Source organism: Botrytis deweyae (assembly GCF_014898535.1).
Source record: "Botrytis deweyae strain B1 chromosome Unknown BDEW_030, whole genome shotgun sequence".
NCBI classification, from domain to species: domain Eukaryota; kingdom Fungi; phylum Ascomycota; class Leotiomycetes; order Helotiales; family Sclerotiniaceae; genus Botrytis; species Botrytis deweyae.
The window spans coordinates 251,900-271,137 of NW_024066237.1; the positions used below are offsets into that span (position 1 = coordinate 251,900).

General features: G+C 42.2%; 3 protein-coding genes across 3 annotated transcripts; 2 read left to right on the top strand and 1 right to left on the bottom strand.

Moving 5' to 3' along the window:
• Positions 1 to 948: 948 nt before the first annotated feature.
• On the bottom strand, positions 949 to 2,027 carry EAE98_009733 (uncharacterized protein; the record flags this gene model as incomplete). Its single annotated transcript, XM_038957354.1, has 3 exons — positions 949 to 1,016; positions 1,073 to 1,879; positions 1,949 to 2,027. The coding sequence occupies 3 exons, from the start codon at positions 2,025 to 2,027 to the stop codon at positions 949 to 951; spliced, it is 954 nt and encodes a 317-aa protein (XP_038806293.1).
• Positions 2,028 to 5,361: 3,334 nt separating this feature from the next.
• On the top strand, positions 5,362 to 6,938 carry EAE98_009734 (uncharacterized protein; the record flags this gene model as incomplete). Its single annotated transcript, XM_038957355.1, has 4 exons — positions 5,362 to 5,622; positions 5,788 to 5,831; positions 5,976 to 6,325; positions 6,472 to 6,938. The coding sequence occupies 4 exons, from the start codon at positions 5,362 to 5,364 to the stop codon at positions 6,936 to 6,938; spliced, it is 1,122 nt and encodes a 373-aa protein (XP_038806294.1).
• A 9,490-nt stretch (positions 6,939 to 16,428) lies between these two features.
• Positions 16,429 to 17,418, top strand: EAE98_009735 (uncharacterized protein; the record flags this gene model as incomplete). The annotated part of the gene is made up of 1 exon (XM_038957356.1): positions 16,429 to 17,418. The coding sequence occupies one exon, from the start codon at positions 16,429 to 16,431 to the stop codon at positions 17,416 to 17,418; it is 990 nt and encodes a 329-aa protein (XP_038806295.1).
• Between the last annotated feature and the right edge of the window lie 1,820 nt (positions 17,419 to 19,238).

A 19,238-nucleotide genomic window follows, 5' to 3' on the forward strand; every position in this document is an offset into this window, starting at 1 on the left:
TTGTAACATTTAGATACCAGAAATTGAAAATGGAAACACGGTGTACTGGTATGCAGAAGGAGAGAGATGGCGATTCATACCTGGGCATTTGTCGCCTCCAAAAATGTAAACACAGTTGAATTTCGAGAACCCAGTTTCAATGTTAGTTTACCACGCGATTGGGAACATTCCGCACAGATATCGCATCAAGCCTACGCCAGCCCTAACCCTCTGCAATCCAATAGTAGCGTGATTTAGCACATTGTACCGATCCCTTGGTAGTCTAACACCTACTAAGTCTCAAGAATTCTGTTTAGATAGGGTGGTTATACTTCGGATTGCAGATCTTTTCGTTGGAGGGGTAAATTTGGCTCTTCCGAATGTTTCCACCGGAGTCTGATGTGATATGGTGTGATCGGGGTTTGATAGACAATTGAAATTTTCAGAGGCCGCTATTGAATGAGTAAGGTGTTTGCTGTACTGAATATCTCATATGTGTGTAGTGACTGAATTGATGTTGTTTGGAAAATGACCAAGACCCTTTGGATGTCTTGTGAAGATTGGCGGGGTAATTTAAGGTTAGAACGGTTTGTCATGTATTGGTACCAGGGGGAGTTTCATTGTCAAGATATCACCATTCCCGTCAAGTAAATGATAAAATTTCAAAAATATCGAGAAGACATGTATTTATCTCTAGAAAACTAAATAAATGTACAAATGAAGACAATCCAAATTCAATGAGGAATCTAAGTCTGCCCTACCCTTCCACTCCATGTTGTAACCCTGGTACCTGCAAACTCCAATGTCCAAATAGAAAAAAAAGAAAAAAAAAAAAGCACACAATCAAAACAAATCTAGTCCTGTTGTGTATCCTAGAACTGGGTATAAAGCAGCCAATTTAACACATGTAACTCCGTCCATGCCGCTGTACGTCGACATGTATTTTAGAAAAAATCCCAGATCCCATTCCTAACGCCTTCCTTCACTGTGTGTTTCCTGAGAGTGTGCATTCTGTACCGTCGATGAATCTTTTTCTTCTGAGGATAGTGCTCGTCAACGGATTGTTTCTTGCGATTCGAAAGCTATGACATACCCATAGTCATAGGTACAGCGTAAGTCGACATAGGTCTGAATGCGACGGTTTGGTCCCAGATTGGACCAGCTGACCCAGGAAACGTCCAGTCTTGTGTATATGTGTTTTGGAATCCAGAATTTTGCTGGAGTGATATATCATGAGGTGGCGACATTTGTGGAATAGATCCCATGGATTGGATAGGCATCGAGAGAGGATACATGGGTTGAGACATATGTTGCAGAGGAGTCATGGATTGATGACTTGGATATGGTGGAGAGACGGCTCCTGTGTTTTGTGGTGATCCGGTTCGAGATGCCGAATGATGCGAATATAATGATGCGGGAGACCCTGTGAGCTCAGGGGAATCTAGAAGTTGATTTGATTCCATTGAGTTGTATATAGGCAGAAGCCCAGGTGCTTGTTGTAAACTCGGCTGAGAAACGATGGGAAATTGGTATCCGGTTGTAGAGCGATCCATTTCCATTCCTTCCAACATACCTTCAGCAGGGAAGCCTTGTGATGACCCTAGACTTCGCTTTTCTGGTGCAATGTTCTCTAGGGGTTGTGTTTGGCGAGGTGAGAGTACTTCTTCCGTATCAGGATCGATATCATGCTTTAATAATAATGCTCTCAGCTTCTCGTTCCGTTTTACCAACTCATCGAAACCTCTTTGCTGGCTCTCTAGCTTTTGGATTTTCTGTTCCATTTCGGTCTTTTCCTTCCTTGCCTTCTCTCTGATGTTTCTTTGGGCGTTGCGGTCATTTTCTCTCTTCTTCGCTAGAGCAGTCTCGTTCATGTTTGCTACGCTTCTTCGGCTCTTAGTAGCTAATGATTTATGTTAGATTTGAGGTGATTGAGGATGGATTGAACTGATTCATGAAAATGTTTACATACATTGAGCTTTAGTTACTCCATTCATTGTCTTGAATTCCGATTTGGTGACAACGGAGGGTGAAGATCTATCTTCCTTCATATTGGCTTTGGTATTGGATAAGGCTACTTTTGTTGTATAAGAGATGGTAGATATATTGGAAGACTGAAAGATGTGGTAGGATGTAGAAGATGATGGTCCACAAATATAAGTGTACCCCAAGTACTTTCCCCAGTCGTGCACTTATGTATCTCGGTCTCGAACCAAAGTGATGAGATGTACAAGTGTATATATAAGGAAGGTGCTTCTGAGTTTTGGATTTCGAAGAAGGGTATCGCGAAATGGTTCGTGCTTAAAATCCCCGACGAAGATGGAGCCAATATATTGACACTCGAGCTCTGAAAGTCTGGATAATTTCCCTGGTAGAGTTGCGGGGCGGATGGATCACATATGTATAATTGTAAATGAGGGGGCCCAAGAATAGTTTTATAAGTTTGTCTAGCAGTAGAAAAGCAAAATTGGGAGAACGGATGTAGTAGGAAAGATCGGAAGGGGGAAGATTTTCGGTAAGTGCGAGAGAGCTTTTCGAATATATACACATTTACATTCAGTCTGCAGTTGCTTTGGTACAAGAAATAGTCTTGATAATTGAAGCTAGATGAAAATTAGTTCCATGTCAATTCATGGTCTCTCAAAAGAACGGTACTAGTTTGGTTTCTCTAAAATCCGCATTATACATCGGATATCCCCAAGGATCAGGGGGGTGTTTTCTTGATTGCTCGTATAGGTAAAGTGTAGGTGGATTGATTGACAAAGTAGGTAAGTGGGTAAGTTTTCGATTCTGTAGATCTTTCGAAGAGGGGTGTTATGTACCTAGCGTCTAGTTCTGTTGCGGTGAACACTCCAAACAAACAAAAAATGATTCTTTATCACCGATTACCTTCATTCTGACTATGGATTAGTCTAGAATTCTCTTGCACACAATTCTCGCAATGTTTTCATCAACCCTACAAGAGATTCTAGAGTTGTAAGTGGCGGGTTGAAGAATCCATGCCATTTTTTCATCATTGTACATGTATCTTTTCTTTTGCCGACGTTTTGCCTCACCAAGAGAATGATTGGTTGAGGAGGGCTGGAAGGGTCCCTCCTCTTCAAAATAAGGTTTATCTTTCTTCTGGGGTCCATTTATCTTGGATTAGATTGGTACAAAGTACGTGTGAACCTTCGAAGATGTATGAGGCCGATGCAAGTTCAAGCCACAAAATTACCGATGCGTATCAATGTTTACGAGTTCAATAGGGTCCGAATCCCGAATACTGAGTGACACTCGGCTAATAAACTACTGTCGCACAACATATGCGGTTGTGCCTTACATTGGTTAACAGGGTCAAGACAGGGTGAAGATTATTTTCCGAAGCTTTTTACGACGGAGACACTTCCGCTCTTTCCTCGCCAATTATAATGACCACCTTGTGCAAAAGAATAGATATTTTCTGCTTTTGTTCCAAAAGACTTCTCATGAATCTCATGATCTTCACCAGCTTATCTTTTCTTGTTACGAAACATAGTAGGATCGACTCTCTCTATAATGCTGCGGGGAGGGGGACTTAACGTGCCTCGAGCGTGCTTGGTGTTCAGTGCAGAAACCTGAAAGATACAAAGATCTACAATTAGTCAATATCTCTTCCAAGTCATCATTTACATAATCTCGTTTTCCAAGTCACTACGGGATACGAATGGGGCTTTATATGATAACTTCATATCTCCTTTTTTAATTGATGTGTATCTAATACTAGGTGAATTGTGAAAGTCCAAGAAACGTGCTCAGAACTTCCTCCAGAAACTCGCATGTTTTAATGCCCACTAGCCATGTGGCAAGGCGTGAAGTGAAGACGTTTCATAAAATATCTAACTTTTGTGGCTCTATCGGAACTGATACAATGACATTAGTATACTCACGGGTGTCAAATTGAAAGTTGGGTAACTGATGTAGTACAACAGGGCCGTAAAAGGTATGCCACATCGACGAACTCTTTCCGTTGTCAAGGTATTTTTCTCCCCGTTACTGGGGGTCGTTCTTCCCGAGCTTGACGAAAGCATGCACAGTGTACAATTGGCTGGACTATTCAATTAGATGCTCATACCCCAACCTCACTTTCGTTCTCGAACGGGCAATTCTTCGTACTTAACCCCCAATCAGCTGAAGAGAATGGCCATTGAGCCCTATGACTACAATTAATGCTCCAATTCCAGAGTTAATTTTGGAATTCATAATATCGTTTAGGAATTCCAAGCCTACAAGGAGCTCGGCCTATCATCCGAAAAAGCAAAGCTCAGGCCATTAATTTTCACTGATTGTTAGTTTCTACTTGTTTTTTCTTTCTTCTCAATAATTATAGCTGTAAATTGCAAAGTGTTTAGTATTTAGATAGGTATTGATTAATTATCCTCAAAGCTATAACTAGTAATTCTGATCATTTAGCTGTTATTGAACAAGTTTAATGAAATAAAATAAGGCGAGACAGGCTCTCTAATTTTCATTCAGCCTTTATTGAACTTATAATCTCTACTTTCTTCCAATCAATAAAAACGCTTTACCAAAATACTGGTTGCGTATGAGTTCCATGCTCGCATGAAGACTATTCCTCATCGTGTGCTTGTTCAATTCAACTTCGGGGTTTCATAACCTAATCGGGTAATTCCCAATCACGCTGAAGATTTGGAAATCCACGTTCCTTTTCTCTTGGTTCTTGAACGCTACTGTATGTATTTAGCTTTCGAAAGGGTCTTGGGCTACGCATCATTTCAAATTGCTGGTTAGTATCATGAGCAAATTCCACACATTGCAATCGCCGGACCCAACACAAGGTATAGGCCTAGGAAATACCAAAAACAAATCGACTTAGAATCGTGTTTTTCGAAGGGATCGCGATCATCTTTTTAATCGCTTTGAAGTCGATACCATTTCTCACATCCTCCGCTTCCGTTATCAATCCACTGACGGATGAGATCGTCGTAGGACTGTATTATAGTGATATGGGAGTTAATATGGAGTGTGGGAAATAGACAGAAAAGCAACAAAGTTTTGTTGCTCACGTCCTTTCTTCTCCTCTCTCGCAAACATTTTTCCTTCTGAGCAGATATCTCGATTTCCAGCCTCTGTTGCATCAAGTTCAAAGCACATTTTTAACTTTGTAACCAGCGTACATTAAGTCAAAGTGAAAGTATACATGTCATTGTTCTCTACAAGTGAATAATAAATCAGGTTTCTTGCTAGTACTTTTTGAATTTCTTGTGACATCTTCAATCATTTCCCTTTCTGCTTTCCAAATTCTTAAATCTTCAGTCCTAAAACCCCAGAAATTGTTTCGCTCCCATTTGCTCCAGTATTACATTTCATCTCAATTACCCACAAGCAAGATTTACGGGCCTCAAGATGGCTGCCAATAACGAAGTTAATGGTGGTCTAAAAAATCATTTCGTCGCTTTCCTGGGCGAATTCGTCGGAACATTTCTCTTCCTCTTTTTCGCTTATGGCGGAACACAAACCGCCAATCAGACATCTCAAAGAAACCCAGCGATAGTTGCAAGTCCTGATATAAATCAATTGCTTTACATTGCTTTGATTTTCGGCTTCAGTCTCACCGTCAACGTCTGGATCTTCTTTCGTGTTAGTGGAGGACTTTTTAACCCGGCTGTATGTATATCCACTTTGGTCTGGACATCCAGTTCCACAGTTCTATGCAACATTGCCACCGAGTATCAGCAATAGGCCCGAGCATAGAGTTTTCCGGAATTCGGGTCCTTGATGGAGCCGATTTTACTACTTTGGTGGAGGAATCTTGCTAACTAATGTATGCAGGTCACATTAGCTCTTTGCCTTGTAGGTGTGGTGGGTCCTGTCAGGTAAGTTCCTGACTAAACATCAACAATTTAGGGGTCCTCTCGTCTAGAATCCTGGTGGCAGTGTTGATTGATCCACCTATCTTGTACCATATGTTCATTAGCAAGCATTAGACGATCACACACTCACTTATGTCAAACATCTAGATCTATTTTCATATTCATAGCCCAGGTTCTTGCCTCTATCACTGCTGCCGCCGCGGTTCGAGGCCTTCTTCCAGGAGACGCTGTACTCTTTAGTTGTGCACTGGCGTCCGGTACTTCCATTGCCCAAGGACTCTTCCTTGAGATGTTCTTTACTGTCGAGCTAGTGTTTACCATTCTCATGTTAGCAGCCGAGAAAACTAAAGTCACCTTCGTGGCACCTGTGGGGATAGGACTCTCGCTCTTTGTTGCGGAGTTGATGGGCGTTGCTTGGACAGGTGGTGCTTTGAATCCAGCTAGAGCATTTGGCGCAGAAGTTATCGGAGGATTTAGGGGTTATCATTGGATTTACTGTGGGTTTTCTCATTCACGGCTTAGTTCTGCGCCGGTTTCATGTACACTGCTGGGCCCTTACCCTAGCTGCGTGAAACTATTTGGCGCACTATTACACTATTCACAGATGATCTCCTCTCTTTACCGAACTAACTTTTTCGTACAGGGTTAGGACCTTTCATGGGGGCAGTTCTCGCAGCGGGCTTCTACAAGGTTATCAAACATCTGAACTATGAACAGGTAAACGGTGAACAAGATCTTTCCGCTGAAGAGATACAGTTGAGAGATGAAAAGAAAGCTCGAAAGAAGGAAGAAAGGCGAAGAAAACAAAATTTTGCAAATCTTTTTCATCATCATCATCATCATCATGCGAATACCAGGGGCGGAGGAGGAAATGCTGCAGATGATGGAAGGCCCAATTCAGCACCTTCTTACACAGGGCCTCCAGCTGGGGTCCTAGCATGGCCGCATTCAGCAAGTACCATCAGGGAGAATGGGGATTCTTCGAGGTTTGCGGTGGGGAGCCAGGACGGTATTGTGATGACACGAGAGCAACCGGCAGAACAGTTCAGGCTAAGCGGGGAGAAATATGTTCAGGATGCTAATGCCCAGAATAGAGCCAAAACACCTTGAAACAGATGTTGGTATAGATGGGAAAGCTATGCAGTTGGAGAGCTCGAATGGAATTTGTTGTCGATAATCTCTCCAATTGTCGAATTACGCATATGTACGATATACTGGCATTGCATTTGCCTAGCATAGGCGCAAGCATGGGGAAACAGAACACGCACGCACACAGTTCAGAAATGGGAAACAACAAGGCAGATCTTGGGCATCTGCACTTTCGCATGACTAGATGGCGTAGAGCCGGAAGCATCGAAGCACTCAAGCACTCAAGCACTCAAGCACTCAAGCACTCAAGCACTCAAGCACTCCATCATTCAAGCATCCAAGCATAGATTTAAAGAAAACATTGTTTAGTTTTTATCATCTAATTTTATGAAATTTGGCAACGCGAAACCGAAGTGCTCTTCTTTGCTTCTAGCTAGAGATTTATACCTGGTAGATTTATACCTGGTAGCTGCATAGACATGGGGTTAGAATCAGGATAAGCGTCATCCCGTCTACCTGGTGAGATGTAACCCTGCTGTAATTTCCACAGGAATAATTCGTCAGCCATGTCTTTCTCAACTTTTCGATTTCGCACTTAATCATATTCTGGAGACCGAAAGATGGGTGTCTTAGATTCGCGCTCTTTTTTACGGAGGTATCCCCGCGTCCTATGATTTCTTGGCTCAAGGGTCTTTGGACTGTGCGACCACTCGTTAGATTTTCGATTAACAATCCCGCATCGCTACGCGTGAGCTGAATGCATAGCCTGAATAGACCACTCTAGTTGTTTTGCGATCGTATATGTCTCTCAAAGTGGACAATGTCACGTTAAGTGTCCACTCCCACTTTTGAAGCTTGTCTGTGTAAAAGTGGGATATCCATCCACTATTCCCATTACCCCTCAAACCAATGGGTCAAACCGTAAAGTTAAATCCACAAACAGATATCGAAAGGTCTGTTCGATCAACTTGTCTAACATACCTAAGCACCCTCGGCACCCCATGGTTCGCTGTCAGTACAGTAATGATACGTTGTTTTATGTCTATCTTTATTACAGATTTATGCCGTTATGTTATCGCAAAGAAACTTAAATGTAACCCTATGGTCGATCTATCATGTTGAAATCTGCTAAAGATTGGTCCGATAATGTAGCACACATCTTTCTACAGTAGATGGTATTAGTGTTCAGAATCTTGCTTGCATGGCACGCACACCGAGTACATATGTCATACCTACATGCTTGGTACATACCTAGTATTTCAACATTTCCAAAGTTTTCCATGCATGCATGCGGGACAATGCTACAACCGAGTGCTACCTATCGTATTCAATCCGGAAAAGAGAAAAATCAGTGGGAGATTGAAAAGGGTAATTCTGATCAGGACATGTTGGGGTTTATGTATGCGGTGGAACGATGTTACCTCAAGGCGTTCGCGCGGTCTTTCACCGTCTTTCTTTCATCACTGGGCGTTTGTACTGGACAGTTAATTTATTAAAGTTTTTCGAGCTGCTATCATTGCGTCATCTGATCATGTCCTTTTTTCGAAGCGCAAGTGAACCCTGCGAAGCTTTCCCGGAGGTATTGAAGGGGGTTTGAGTGTTGTCAGATTATGGATGGCATGATATTGACGTTTTTCATTGTCCTGTCCAGTAAGGGCGAGGGAGAAGGTATTTTTCATTTTAAATGGCCACGTTATGATTGCTGTTGTTGTCATGAGCATACGCAAGCTCAAACTCAAGTTCCTGTTTCGCCTGCTTGGAGGTTGACTGCTGTTCATATCACAAGGCAGGCAAAACAGCTTTCTCCAGCGACAACTGGCCAACGCCATAGTTGTTTCAAAAGGTAGTCGTGAGGCCAGAATGAAGTGGGGAGGAAAGAGGGTAGTCTGGACATGAGCATCGTCTCGAGGGGAAGTGTCACTTACTTCTATATCAACTACCTTACTCTATTATCCACATATCTAAGCCCTACCCCCCACCTACTACACCACCTCCACAATTTCTAGCAGAGCCGGTCTGACACATTCCCTTATTACGAAAAGCTAAGCTATCGCCAGTGATGATTTACGGTGCTGTGGGCCATTCGTGCAATGACAGACGCTGGCAGTGCATACAGGGGGGGGGGGGGGGTGTCTTTGGGATGTTGCGAATTTTTCGAACTGGCAATTGTAAGCTTGGGAGAAGAAATCTTTGAGCAGGTCTTTTCAGCATTCCATACTTTTCTCTCGTCTCTAGGACATCACACGAGTGTATGGTGGTAAGAACTGGCTATACAGTGATGGAATATATGTTTAAGCGATAGTATTGGAAAAGTACCGTCTCACTGTCCCGCAATCTGACATGATAGTTGAGACTACATAGGAAGGTCTTCAATCCTGTTTATCAATGCTGATCCCCAATTTATGATCACATCGTATCCACCTCAGCACCTAAGAATTTCTCTTCTGTGAATCATCTGTTTTGGCATCATGGGGATCGTGGACAGAGGATGTTCATTTACCCTCAACCCTTGAAAAGTTTAAGGACACGATCCACTTGCTGGCGTTTGTTCTTGAGTTATTCATTTTAAACTTTACGGTTCATGCTGCTCTTATTCCTTCCACCTTAATACTTCTGCCACGCTACTTTTTTTTGGGAATAAATATATGTGGTCTGTAGTGAAAGATCGTGTGATTATTTCGTTTTGAGTTGATAGAGCGATTGGCATATTACAAGATGTATACAACTGCGCGTCTTTTCGGGGAGGCCAGCATTGACAGTGCCCTTGTTGAAGCTGTTGAATCCCTCAGATACGTAACAGAACAAGTTATGGGCCTGATCATGAGGCTTTAAAGTGCCGATGATACTGTCATATCATGATATGCAATATGCAGCTCATACAGACACAATCGAACTATTGTCGATGTTAAAATTACCGAAAGCTCAAGAACTGGCCAATCTTCAAGCCAGAAGTTCTCAGAAGCGCTAATTTATAATGCGGCAAATTATTCTCATACCCTAAAATTGAAAGACAATTTACTTTTATACCCCTTAGATTCTATGATAGATTCTAAAATAGGAGGATAGTTTCTACAAACATAATGTTATTTTCCCCTTGAAGCGAAAAATCGAATTTTTATTTTGATCTTAATTATTATAGGTTAGAATCTATAATTTGAGATAGATCCTGGTATAGAATCTATGTAGAATCTAGAGGGTATAACAGTAAATCAAGTATGATTGCTAGTGTATAAGGGTAATCGCATGATGTTTGAGGGGCACGAGAGCAATTTGCCAGTGATGCATGCAATATAATAGAATATTAGAAATCATGCTGAAGCTAGTAATATCAAAGACACTCAGACCTGAATACAATGAAGTGCTGGAATTACTGTTGGAGCCAAGTAATACTGACAGTCTTTGAATACCTAGATATAAAATGAGCTTGCATCAGTCCAACAATTCCAAGTGGAACCCAGTTCCTTTTCAACCCTTTACTCTGAAACTTGGTCACTGGATCAGGTCGTAATCCTAAAAAGTGCCGAGAGATAGACTGGGGATAAGTACTGGCTTTCTTGGAAGGGCATTGATGGTAGTTGAATTAGCAGGGGAATAGAGTGGTTCTTTCATTAAGAAGAATATAAATGTTAGCTGTAGGAGATGGGATTGCGGTTAGCACTGTTTAGACTTGAGCGATGGCGATATGTATGAATTTGTAATATCAATTGAGGTTGTGAAAAGGGGCAATGACGTGGTGAGTTTGAAAGAGATAATGTTGTGGGGGGGTGGGGGGTGAAACTCTTTTATTATGAATTTAAATGCTCAAGATGGCATGAGAACTTCAAAAGTTGGAGGATCTTGCCTGGACTATGGGCTCGGGCTTCGTCATAGACCAAGTCCAAGTATTTATCTGAAGCTTTTATTGTGGGGTTTCCCACTGAAGCCGTACTGTTTGCAATTGAATTGATTTTGTGTTTCTCTAAAAACCCATCAAAGTATTTTATACGATGTGAATATGCTTGCTCCCCATCATGTCTGTAGGGCTGAAACTAATTATTTAAGATTCCGGGTGAATAAGACTTAGTAAACGATTTAAAAGGGATTCACACAAAGAAGGAGAAAGTTTTCAAGGCCTGAATAGTTGAGCCCTATTTGGTAAATGGAGCAGTGCATTACACTCTTATCTTTCCTCGGGGATTTGTGGCCTACTCCACAAAACCTGCCAACTTAATCTCAAACTTAATCGAAGCCCACTCTGTGCAACCTCGGTTACCTCGGTTGAAAGCCTATATTCTTCCAAGCCTGAAATACTCTCCCAAACTTAGGGGGAAGTACGCTTTGCTAATTCTCTCAGTCATACACCTTCTCGACGACCCTGCCTTATACCAAATGAAAACACTAATGCTGAAAATGACTCGGACTTAAGCTGAGTTACCTGGGTCTGATAGGATAATCTTCTAAGTCTCAGTTGATCCAAACGCTGGATCTTCCAGCTAAATTCTCAAACTTTGTGTTATGAATATATCAATCAGCGAATAATTAGAGCTCTGAATGTCTCCGAACCCCTGGTCCCTGTGGGCCTAGAAATTAAACTTTCTACTAGCGATGTTCGAATTTTGCGAATGAATAAATTGAACTTACAGAGACTAGGGATTAATATGGCAGGTGAGATTTTAGTGGTATCATGGCCTTACCGCGACAGTAATGACGTGAATCACTTCTCCTAACCCTACAAGCTGAACACCAAGATCTGCAATCTCGAAATCGCATAAGAACCCGGCTATCTCCCAGCAATGACTTATTACTTACAGTTATACCTCAGTCTGTACTTTGTCTATCTATTGGAACTCATGCTAGCTACACAAGCTCTATGATACTAAGCGGCTCAATGGACCTCCCGTACTCTTTCGTCCAAATCGCAGTTTCGTTTTTCGATCGACTAAATCATACGGCGTCTTCTGAGTGATCCTTCGAAACTTCTCGAGAAAGTTGCAGCCAAATTGGATCCAAAATACGACAACCGATTATTTATGATGGAAAATGGGAGATCAAAATCACGAAAATATGGGCCGTGGATATATCGTCTTGGACCATTAGTCCTTCTTTCTCAGCCGAGCCTGCCCTAATATCCTTCGACCACGCTCAAATCGACCACACTTTGTCATCTGAAATCGACAGCTAAATCACTCACTGAACCACTTACGGAGTCGCCCATCGAAACTTCCACGATCAAGTTCCATGGCCTTCTCAACATGCCAAAGAAGACTCTGCTAGTCATCGTCGATTCTTCACCGCTTCAATCGGCTGCTTTGTTATCTCTTTCTTGTCAACGTATCTACATGCTTTAGGACCTCAGAGTTTCACGCACTTGGACCCCTCTCGAAGAATAAGGAATACGTCCCCGGATAAAAACTTGAAAGCTTCTCGACATAGCTCCACTAAATTACACCATATGTTATTACTATAATAAGTTGCGCACAATGGAATCAGCTGGCCGTACTTTTCAGGATATTTGCTTCGGTGGTTATCAAGATTTACACACGTATTGGAGTTAGGTATGTTCAAATCGGTGGTTTCCAAAGAGACATGAAACTTTACTTTCATGGCCGGAAGTTTTTACTATCAAATATTCCATTTAGAGAAAGTCGAACCAGGCTTTATTATACTAGTTGCGCCAAAAACTCACGATGAGCGATTAAAAGTAAAATTGACAAGACTCCTTACCGGTTCGCGAACGAAGAATACATTCGATTCCATAGGGTAGACCCCATTCAACGTCCACTAGCATTGGCTACGCCGAGGAAACATGCGCTCATATCTGGTTTTGGTCGATTATAAGATTCGAGAACGCCTCTCTTTTGTCGTAATGTTGTCGATAAGGCCCACCAATCGAACAGGCTTTAAATACCTTCGCACAATACAAACTTTGCATGACGAAACTTGAAATCAACACTATGAATATAGGGAAGGATAAAAAGTCATTCTTATTACAATATGGAGGGATTCAGGGCGAGCTCAATCACCTCCAAATCAGAACTGAGCCGGAGTTGCCGCGGAAGTAGTATCTCGCTACAACCATTAAACGATTAAACATGATGGGGACTCGACAAGTATAGCGTTGAAGAAGATCGTTATCGAAAATAGGTTCTTGATGCTCATATAACTGAAGGTTGTGCCATACTCCTAGAGTCCGATTCGATTGCTTGGCTATGAAGTTACGCACTGCTACCAGTCTTTATTATCAACTCTACCTACTAGACCTTCCAAGGTTGTCCAAACAGTTCAATGTTCCACTTCTCGATCTTCAGATTTCATAACAACGTACTCGGGGCTTGAATAATCCAACATATACTACGATCAATCTCGAATGCAAGCAAAGCCATATAATTAAAGTAATAACAATAACAACAACCATTATATCCAATCTTATGGATGATGTAATTCATTCTTCGGATGAGAGTCAGGATACGATTGATAACCACCTGCACCTACATTAAAAACACTGCATTCACGGGACCATGAAATTAAGGTTTCAGTGTAAGACGAGAGTTCATCTTGAGCTGATCAGAGTGGCAGATGGACTGCTCTTCTCAACCCGCGATAAGTGAATAACACTGAACATTGACGAGTGGAACAACCTATGGATATCATCTCACTGAACACTAGATTGGCTTTATACGGCTATATTATTGATAAAAGTAGCTTACCAGATAAATAAATATTACCATATCGAGTCCACAAATATAGATCTACAACGTTTAGAAACTCGTGGGAATCTATACAATAGTCTTACCAAATCTGCAATAGAGCTTCGACCAGCACATATAAATAAGAAATTGCTCTACATTATATGGACCTACAAAATTGACGCTAAATTGCTACGCCAACCTTATTTTGGCAATAAATCAAAATATCGATCCGAACGGGCCCTCAGAAGGAGAGAGAAAGCATGTAAAGAGCATTAGGTGTATTAGGTAATAAAAGCGATTGATATAGTCAACTCCATTGTACATAGCTTTTAATAAAAGACGCACTACACCTAATCCACTTTGCCAGTCCTTCTTCTACGTGTTTTTTGAGGGATAATGGATCCTTCAATGCCTCGACGTACCACAGATTTAGGAAGCCCCAAAGGATGGCTAGGAAAGTCACAATGAAATCAGAAACTTTGTGTTTTATTGATCGCTAGACTCACCGCGAAACTTTTGCTGCCGTGAACCTGAACGTAGAAAATGGACGGCGAACAAAAGATGAGATGAGATGATGACAGTGAGTGAGATAAGAACCATCAAGCGATAATGAATGATATCACAGTTATCACTTATATTTTTGAATCTTAAGAGGAACTACCCAATCACCAGTATATGCTGGGCTGAGTCGAGAGGCAAGGAAGTTCTTTTCATTGTAGGCATGTTCAAGAAGTATTAGATTGGCCACCTGATCTTGTATCTCAAGATCTTTTGGGGTTTACATGGAAAGAGTCCCTCTAATTATAAGGAATGAGAGCCCAGTGATTATTGAAATAAGATCCCCGATAACAACCCTTTAAATCCATAAGGAGGACGATATTATGATGAAAGTAATCTCCCGACACTAAGAATCGCTGGAAGAATATACCGAAGGGGGACTTCCTGTTCGGAAAAGTGTAAGAGGTAACGATGTATCTGTTGAAAGGAATGATCTATCACAGGATACGGTGGAAGTATAAGTTTAAGGAAGAGGCTATTCGGAATAATCAGTTTCAACAAGGTCCAGTCTCTTGATAGGGCTCGTGCTACTACTTGTTGGGGTTAGCTCTCCTATTACTGTACTACCTTATAAACCGTTTAAATTTGATCGCTATTTACCACGTTCCCAAAGAATACCCCCGCCCCAACATGATAAATACTACTGGCTATAGTACTGAAAGCCTCACTCTCCAAAGACTTCAACCCTTATTCTCAAACCTTACAGATATTGAGATGCATATTTGGGACTTAGCTAGCACAAAAAATCTCACTGAGGAGCACTGGTGGAGTGTGATTTCGAGGTTTTAGTGATGGAATCATGACATCAAGCAGTCGAGACCCCAGTGGAAAGTGCGAGAATGAGCTGATGAATATGACAGCGAATAAGATCAAATGGCGGAGATGATCATCCACTCATTACTAAGAAATTGTAGCACAGAAGCGGATTTTGGACGGAGGAAAATTGCATCGCGGGGTGCGAGCACATGGAGACCCAGGTCAAGATATTTTCTTTCTCCATTCTCAAGTCACTGTGAAAGTTTGTCTGCTTTGCTGCCATCCAATACACGTACTGTACCGTACTGGCCTTTCAACGATCCCAACTCAACATCTGAATGAACAAACAAGATTTTGCGGCTGGCTGCTTCCACAAAATAGGAGGATGAGATGATTCAATACCACAGTACCAAGCTTCCATTATCATTTCAAAAGATCTTGATAGAGAACTTACAAACTTGTGGCTAGGAAAGAAAACGGGTGGATGAGTGTTATAATGAAAAAATAGTATTCGGACATAAGCTTCTCGTACCCAGCTCGTGAAGTTTGTAGAACACCATGAATATGGGCAATCGAGTGAGATGAAGAAGAGTCATTGAAAGAAGGGGCGACGACAGTGACAATGAATGAGACGATGAAAACAATAGTCATGAAAGAAAGAAAAGCTTTGGCGGGTAGTAAAAATAAAAGAAAAACCATAGGAAGTTACACACAGTTATCTCTGAGGTTGTAGTGTGCAGTGTATAAGGCATTTAGGTTGTTAAAACTTTGTGGTCAAGACCTTATTGTCTTTCATTGTTGTGTTACACTTCGATAGCTACTGACTATACATACCTGAAAGATTGGATGAAGTGGAAAGTTACAGTGTGAAAGAAATAAGTGACATCATATGATAAAACACAAGTGCATTGCTTTGCTTCAATTAGATGTAGGCTTGGATAACATAGAAATGCCCAGGGCTATGAGATGAAAAAGAGGAAAGTAGGATTTTTGCAATGTAGCTTCTCTAGTAATTGTTGTAATGAGATCAGAGTAACAAAGACATTACCCGTGGAACGCTTGGCATTTTGGATGAGATCGTGAAATATTGCCAAGAAGCTTCATGCTCACACAATGGGCTCGGTTATTAAACGGATTGAGATGCTTGATCTGCGCTCACAAACCATATTCATCAAAGCACCTTTGCCCAGGGAGGGTATTGTTTGCATTGACAAGTTAAAGAGCTGCTTGTCAAAAGCTACCAGCGCCAAGCGTCTACCCGCCCGTATCACCGGTGTGCGCCAGCAGAATGAAATCGCAAGAATCATCAAGGAAACATCATAGCATGGATAGAATAAATTGGATATGTTGCCGACAGCATATCCACTGGTCAAAGGTGCATTGAGGCTGCCTTTCGGTGCGATTGCTTGGTTCTACCGCATAATCTTTCATTGATATCTCGCTTTTGACGCTGTGTAATACTTATATACGCGCGTGCTGCCCCTTCCACCTTTTTTGATTCGTCAGCCTTTCTCTTCTGTAACACGAAAATGGAGGACGAAAACCAAGCTTCCAACGTACAACTTCAGAGTTCTGAGCATGAAGAACTTATTGAAGAACGGTCCGAAGAGAAATCTCCAATCACTGAGGTTTGTGAGGTTATTGCTCCTGGAACTTCAGGAAGTGTAACCCCTGAAGTCGAAACTCCAGAGGAAGAACTTTCTGATATTGACGCGCGGTCGGACGAAAACTCACCATGCAAAGAAACCTACGGCAGCGAGGTCACTCAGCATACTCCAGGTAGAGATTCTGCAGAAAACAAACCTCAGGAGAATGAGCTTCCCAATTCGCCCGATCTTGACTTGCAGCTTTCCACCACAGATATCCCCGAGGAACGACTTTCCGAGCCCAAAGTTCCTGGCGATTCCCTTGAGGTCGAAATCACTCAACACTCGGAGCATATACTTGAGCCCGTTGAGATTGAGGTTCCTCAACTTCTGAGCCCCTCACCTGAACCCATCGAAATCGACATTCCGGAACGATCCGACTGTTCATCCGAGGTACCCCGGCTACCCGAGTTACCCGATAACGAACCTCAAGATCACAGTGGATCCGATGCAGACAACGAGTGTTCCGACGAAGAGCCCCTTGGCGCCCTCGGCGATTGGCAACTTCGTAAATTAGCAGAGAACGCGCTTGAAATTGCTTTAGATGTCTCTACTCCCAAAGCACTAGTGTCATCGATAAGCGACCCAAATATCTGCAAACCCCGAACCCCGCTCCCCGATCGCGAGCGCGTGTGGCGCCCATCCTCAACTGACGCCACGCGAGCAAACAAACCAAAATGCCCACCATGCGAACGAAAGAAGAAGAGATTTGATTGTTTGGGAAGTCCTCCTTGTAACGAGTGCAGCAAGAGGAATATGACGGCCGAGCAATGCTCTACGTTTGCATTTGTGAGACGACGAGGGAAGAAGAGGTTGCAAGATGATGATGGTATGGTTGCACAAAAGGGTGGGAAAAGAGGCAAGAGGAGATGAATATCATTTCCTAGAGTTACTGCTTGTGGAAGAGTTTCTTCCTCGAAGAAAAACAGAGTTGGGAAATGGAGCTGATAAATTTGGTAGCAGTGGCTGAAATTGGTAGATATTGAGAGTCAATATGGTTTATTAATGTCATGCTTAACCGAGAGACGGGAATTAATTGGTGGAAAATTTGTAACCCCGTTTCAATATTAAAGCCTTGTTATGCTTCTTTAAAATGCGGATGTCTTCCCTATCATATCTTTGACAAGTACGAGATGGATGCAGTCTGCGAGAGTAGGGCCGAGCAACAAGAAAATATGCCTAGTGGATTGTAAAGCGAGTGTGTGAGGGATATCGGAGATCAAAACCATGATATCAAGACCGTCAATTCGTTATTAAAAAGGCCCGATGGTATTTGTGCAACATGCAGAGTAGTACAAGTCCATGCAGCAGTATATTGAACAGAAAAGAGTGCTGAATTTCATGTTTGCCGATTATCAAAACGGTGGGGGAGGTTTCAATTGGCTCTTGAAGAATGAATGCACATCTCGAAAAATTGTGCAGCAAACACTACATGCAGACTTTGTGCCTCGAATCCGACAAATGGTGATACTGCATCGCAAAATAATGAATGAGCTTGAATGATGAAGTTTGGATCCCGAGGATGTGGTTCACCAATTCGAATTTCAGGGCTTCTATATCGCATCAAGTTCATGATATTCATGTGGGTATTTGGAATACCACTATGCATCATGCATGGCATCCTTAAAATACTCGCAGTCTGATCTGAGATATGCACAAACGAGGGGCGTTCACTTCTAGAAGCGCACGTATAATCAAATCATCGTCCACTAGACCAAAAGAGATTATGTAGTGTCGCAAATTCAGCCGTAGTCAAAAGTCTTGGGATAAGATTTTCTTGCAAGTTAAGTGAGATTGTGCCACTCATCAAGCACATTTAGGCACTCCATGAGAATGGAAGCGAGTTTTAGCCCAGTCATATCTCTTAGTAGAGAGTATACAAAGACGCCTGTAGATCTTCTACAGATTGCGGGCATCAGAAATTGAGTATCTGCATGGTTTTCCAAGCATCGCTCCTTCCGATGGAGACTTTCCCATTGGACCCTTTGTGAACCGAATTTTTGTGACGTGAGGAAGATGCTTCACCCCGTATTATCCAAATTGAAGATTCATCGTTTCCTTGGTTGATATGTTATGTGTCGCGGTAACGTGATGATGACAATTGCTATGAAGAAATTGATGACGGGTAAGGCTGATTTTGGCGAAGACTTCCATGGCTCCTGGTCTTTCTAGAACGCAGGAACAAATGAAATTCCTAAAGTCTCTTTGGAAAAACACACGAGATGCATGTTACAATCCTAAAGATGAGAGGAGGTAGTCTCCACTGAAGTGTGGCGTCCCCATGGGATAGACAAGATCTCAGCTTTCTGTGGGGGATTGTGGTGTTCCAAATGGGCTCGACGGTAAGGTTTAAAGAGCCTTGTTTTGGCTCAAGCCACATGATGTCTAAAACAGGCATTATTCGCGAATATTCTTGTTTTGAACGTATCACGCTTTTCAAATTCATCATACGATTTGGGGATTTTTGATGTTCCGGCTCTTCGGTTAGGTTCTCCGTGAGAAAGTGACTTAATAAGCGCTAGTTCCTGTATAAGAGGGGCGGCACCGTGTTGTAACCAATGAATGTTTATCGTTTGATCCACACTCCTTCCTCACTCGCCGATTCGCATAACAATACATTGAATAAGCCAAGCTTAGAGCTCTATGAAAGCTTCTAGAGAGGCACATTCTCACGTGTTGGATCCTGTCCATCT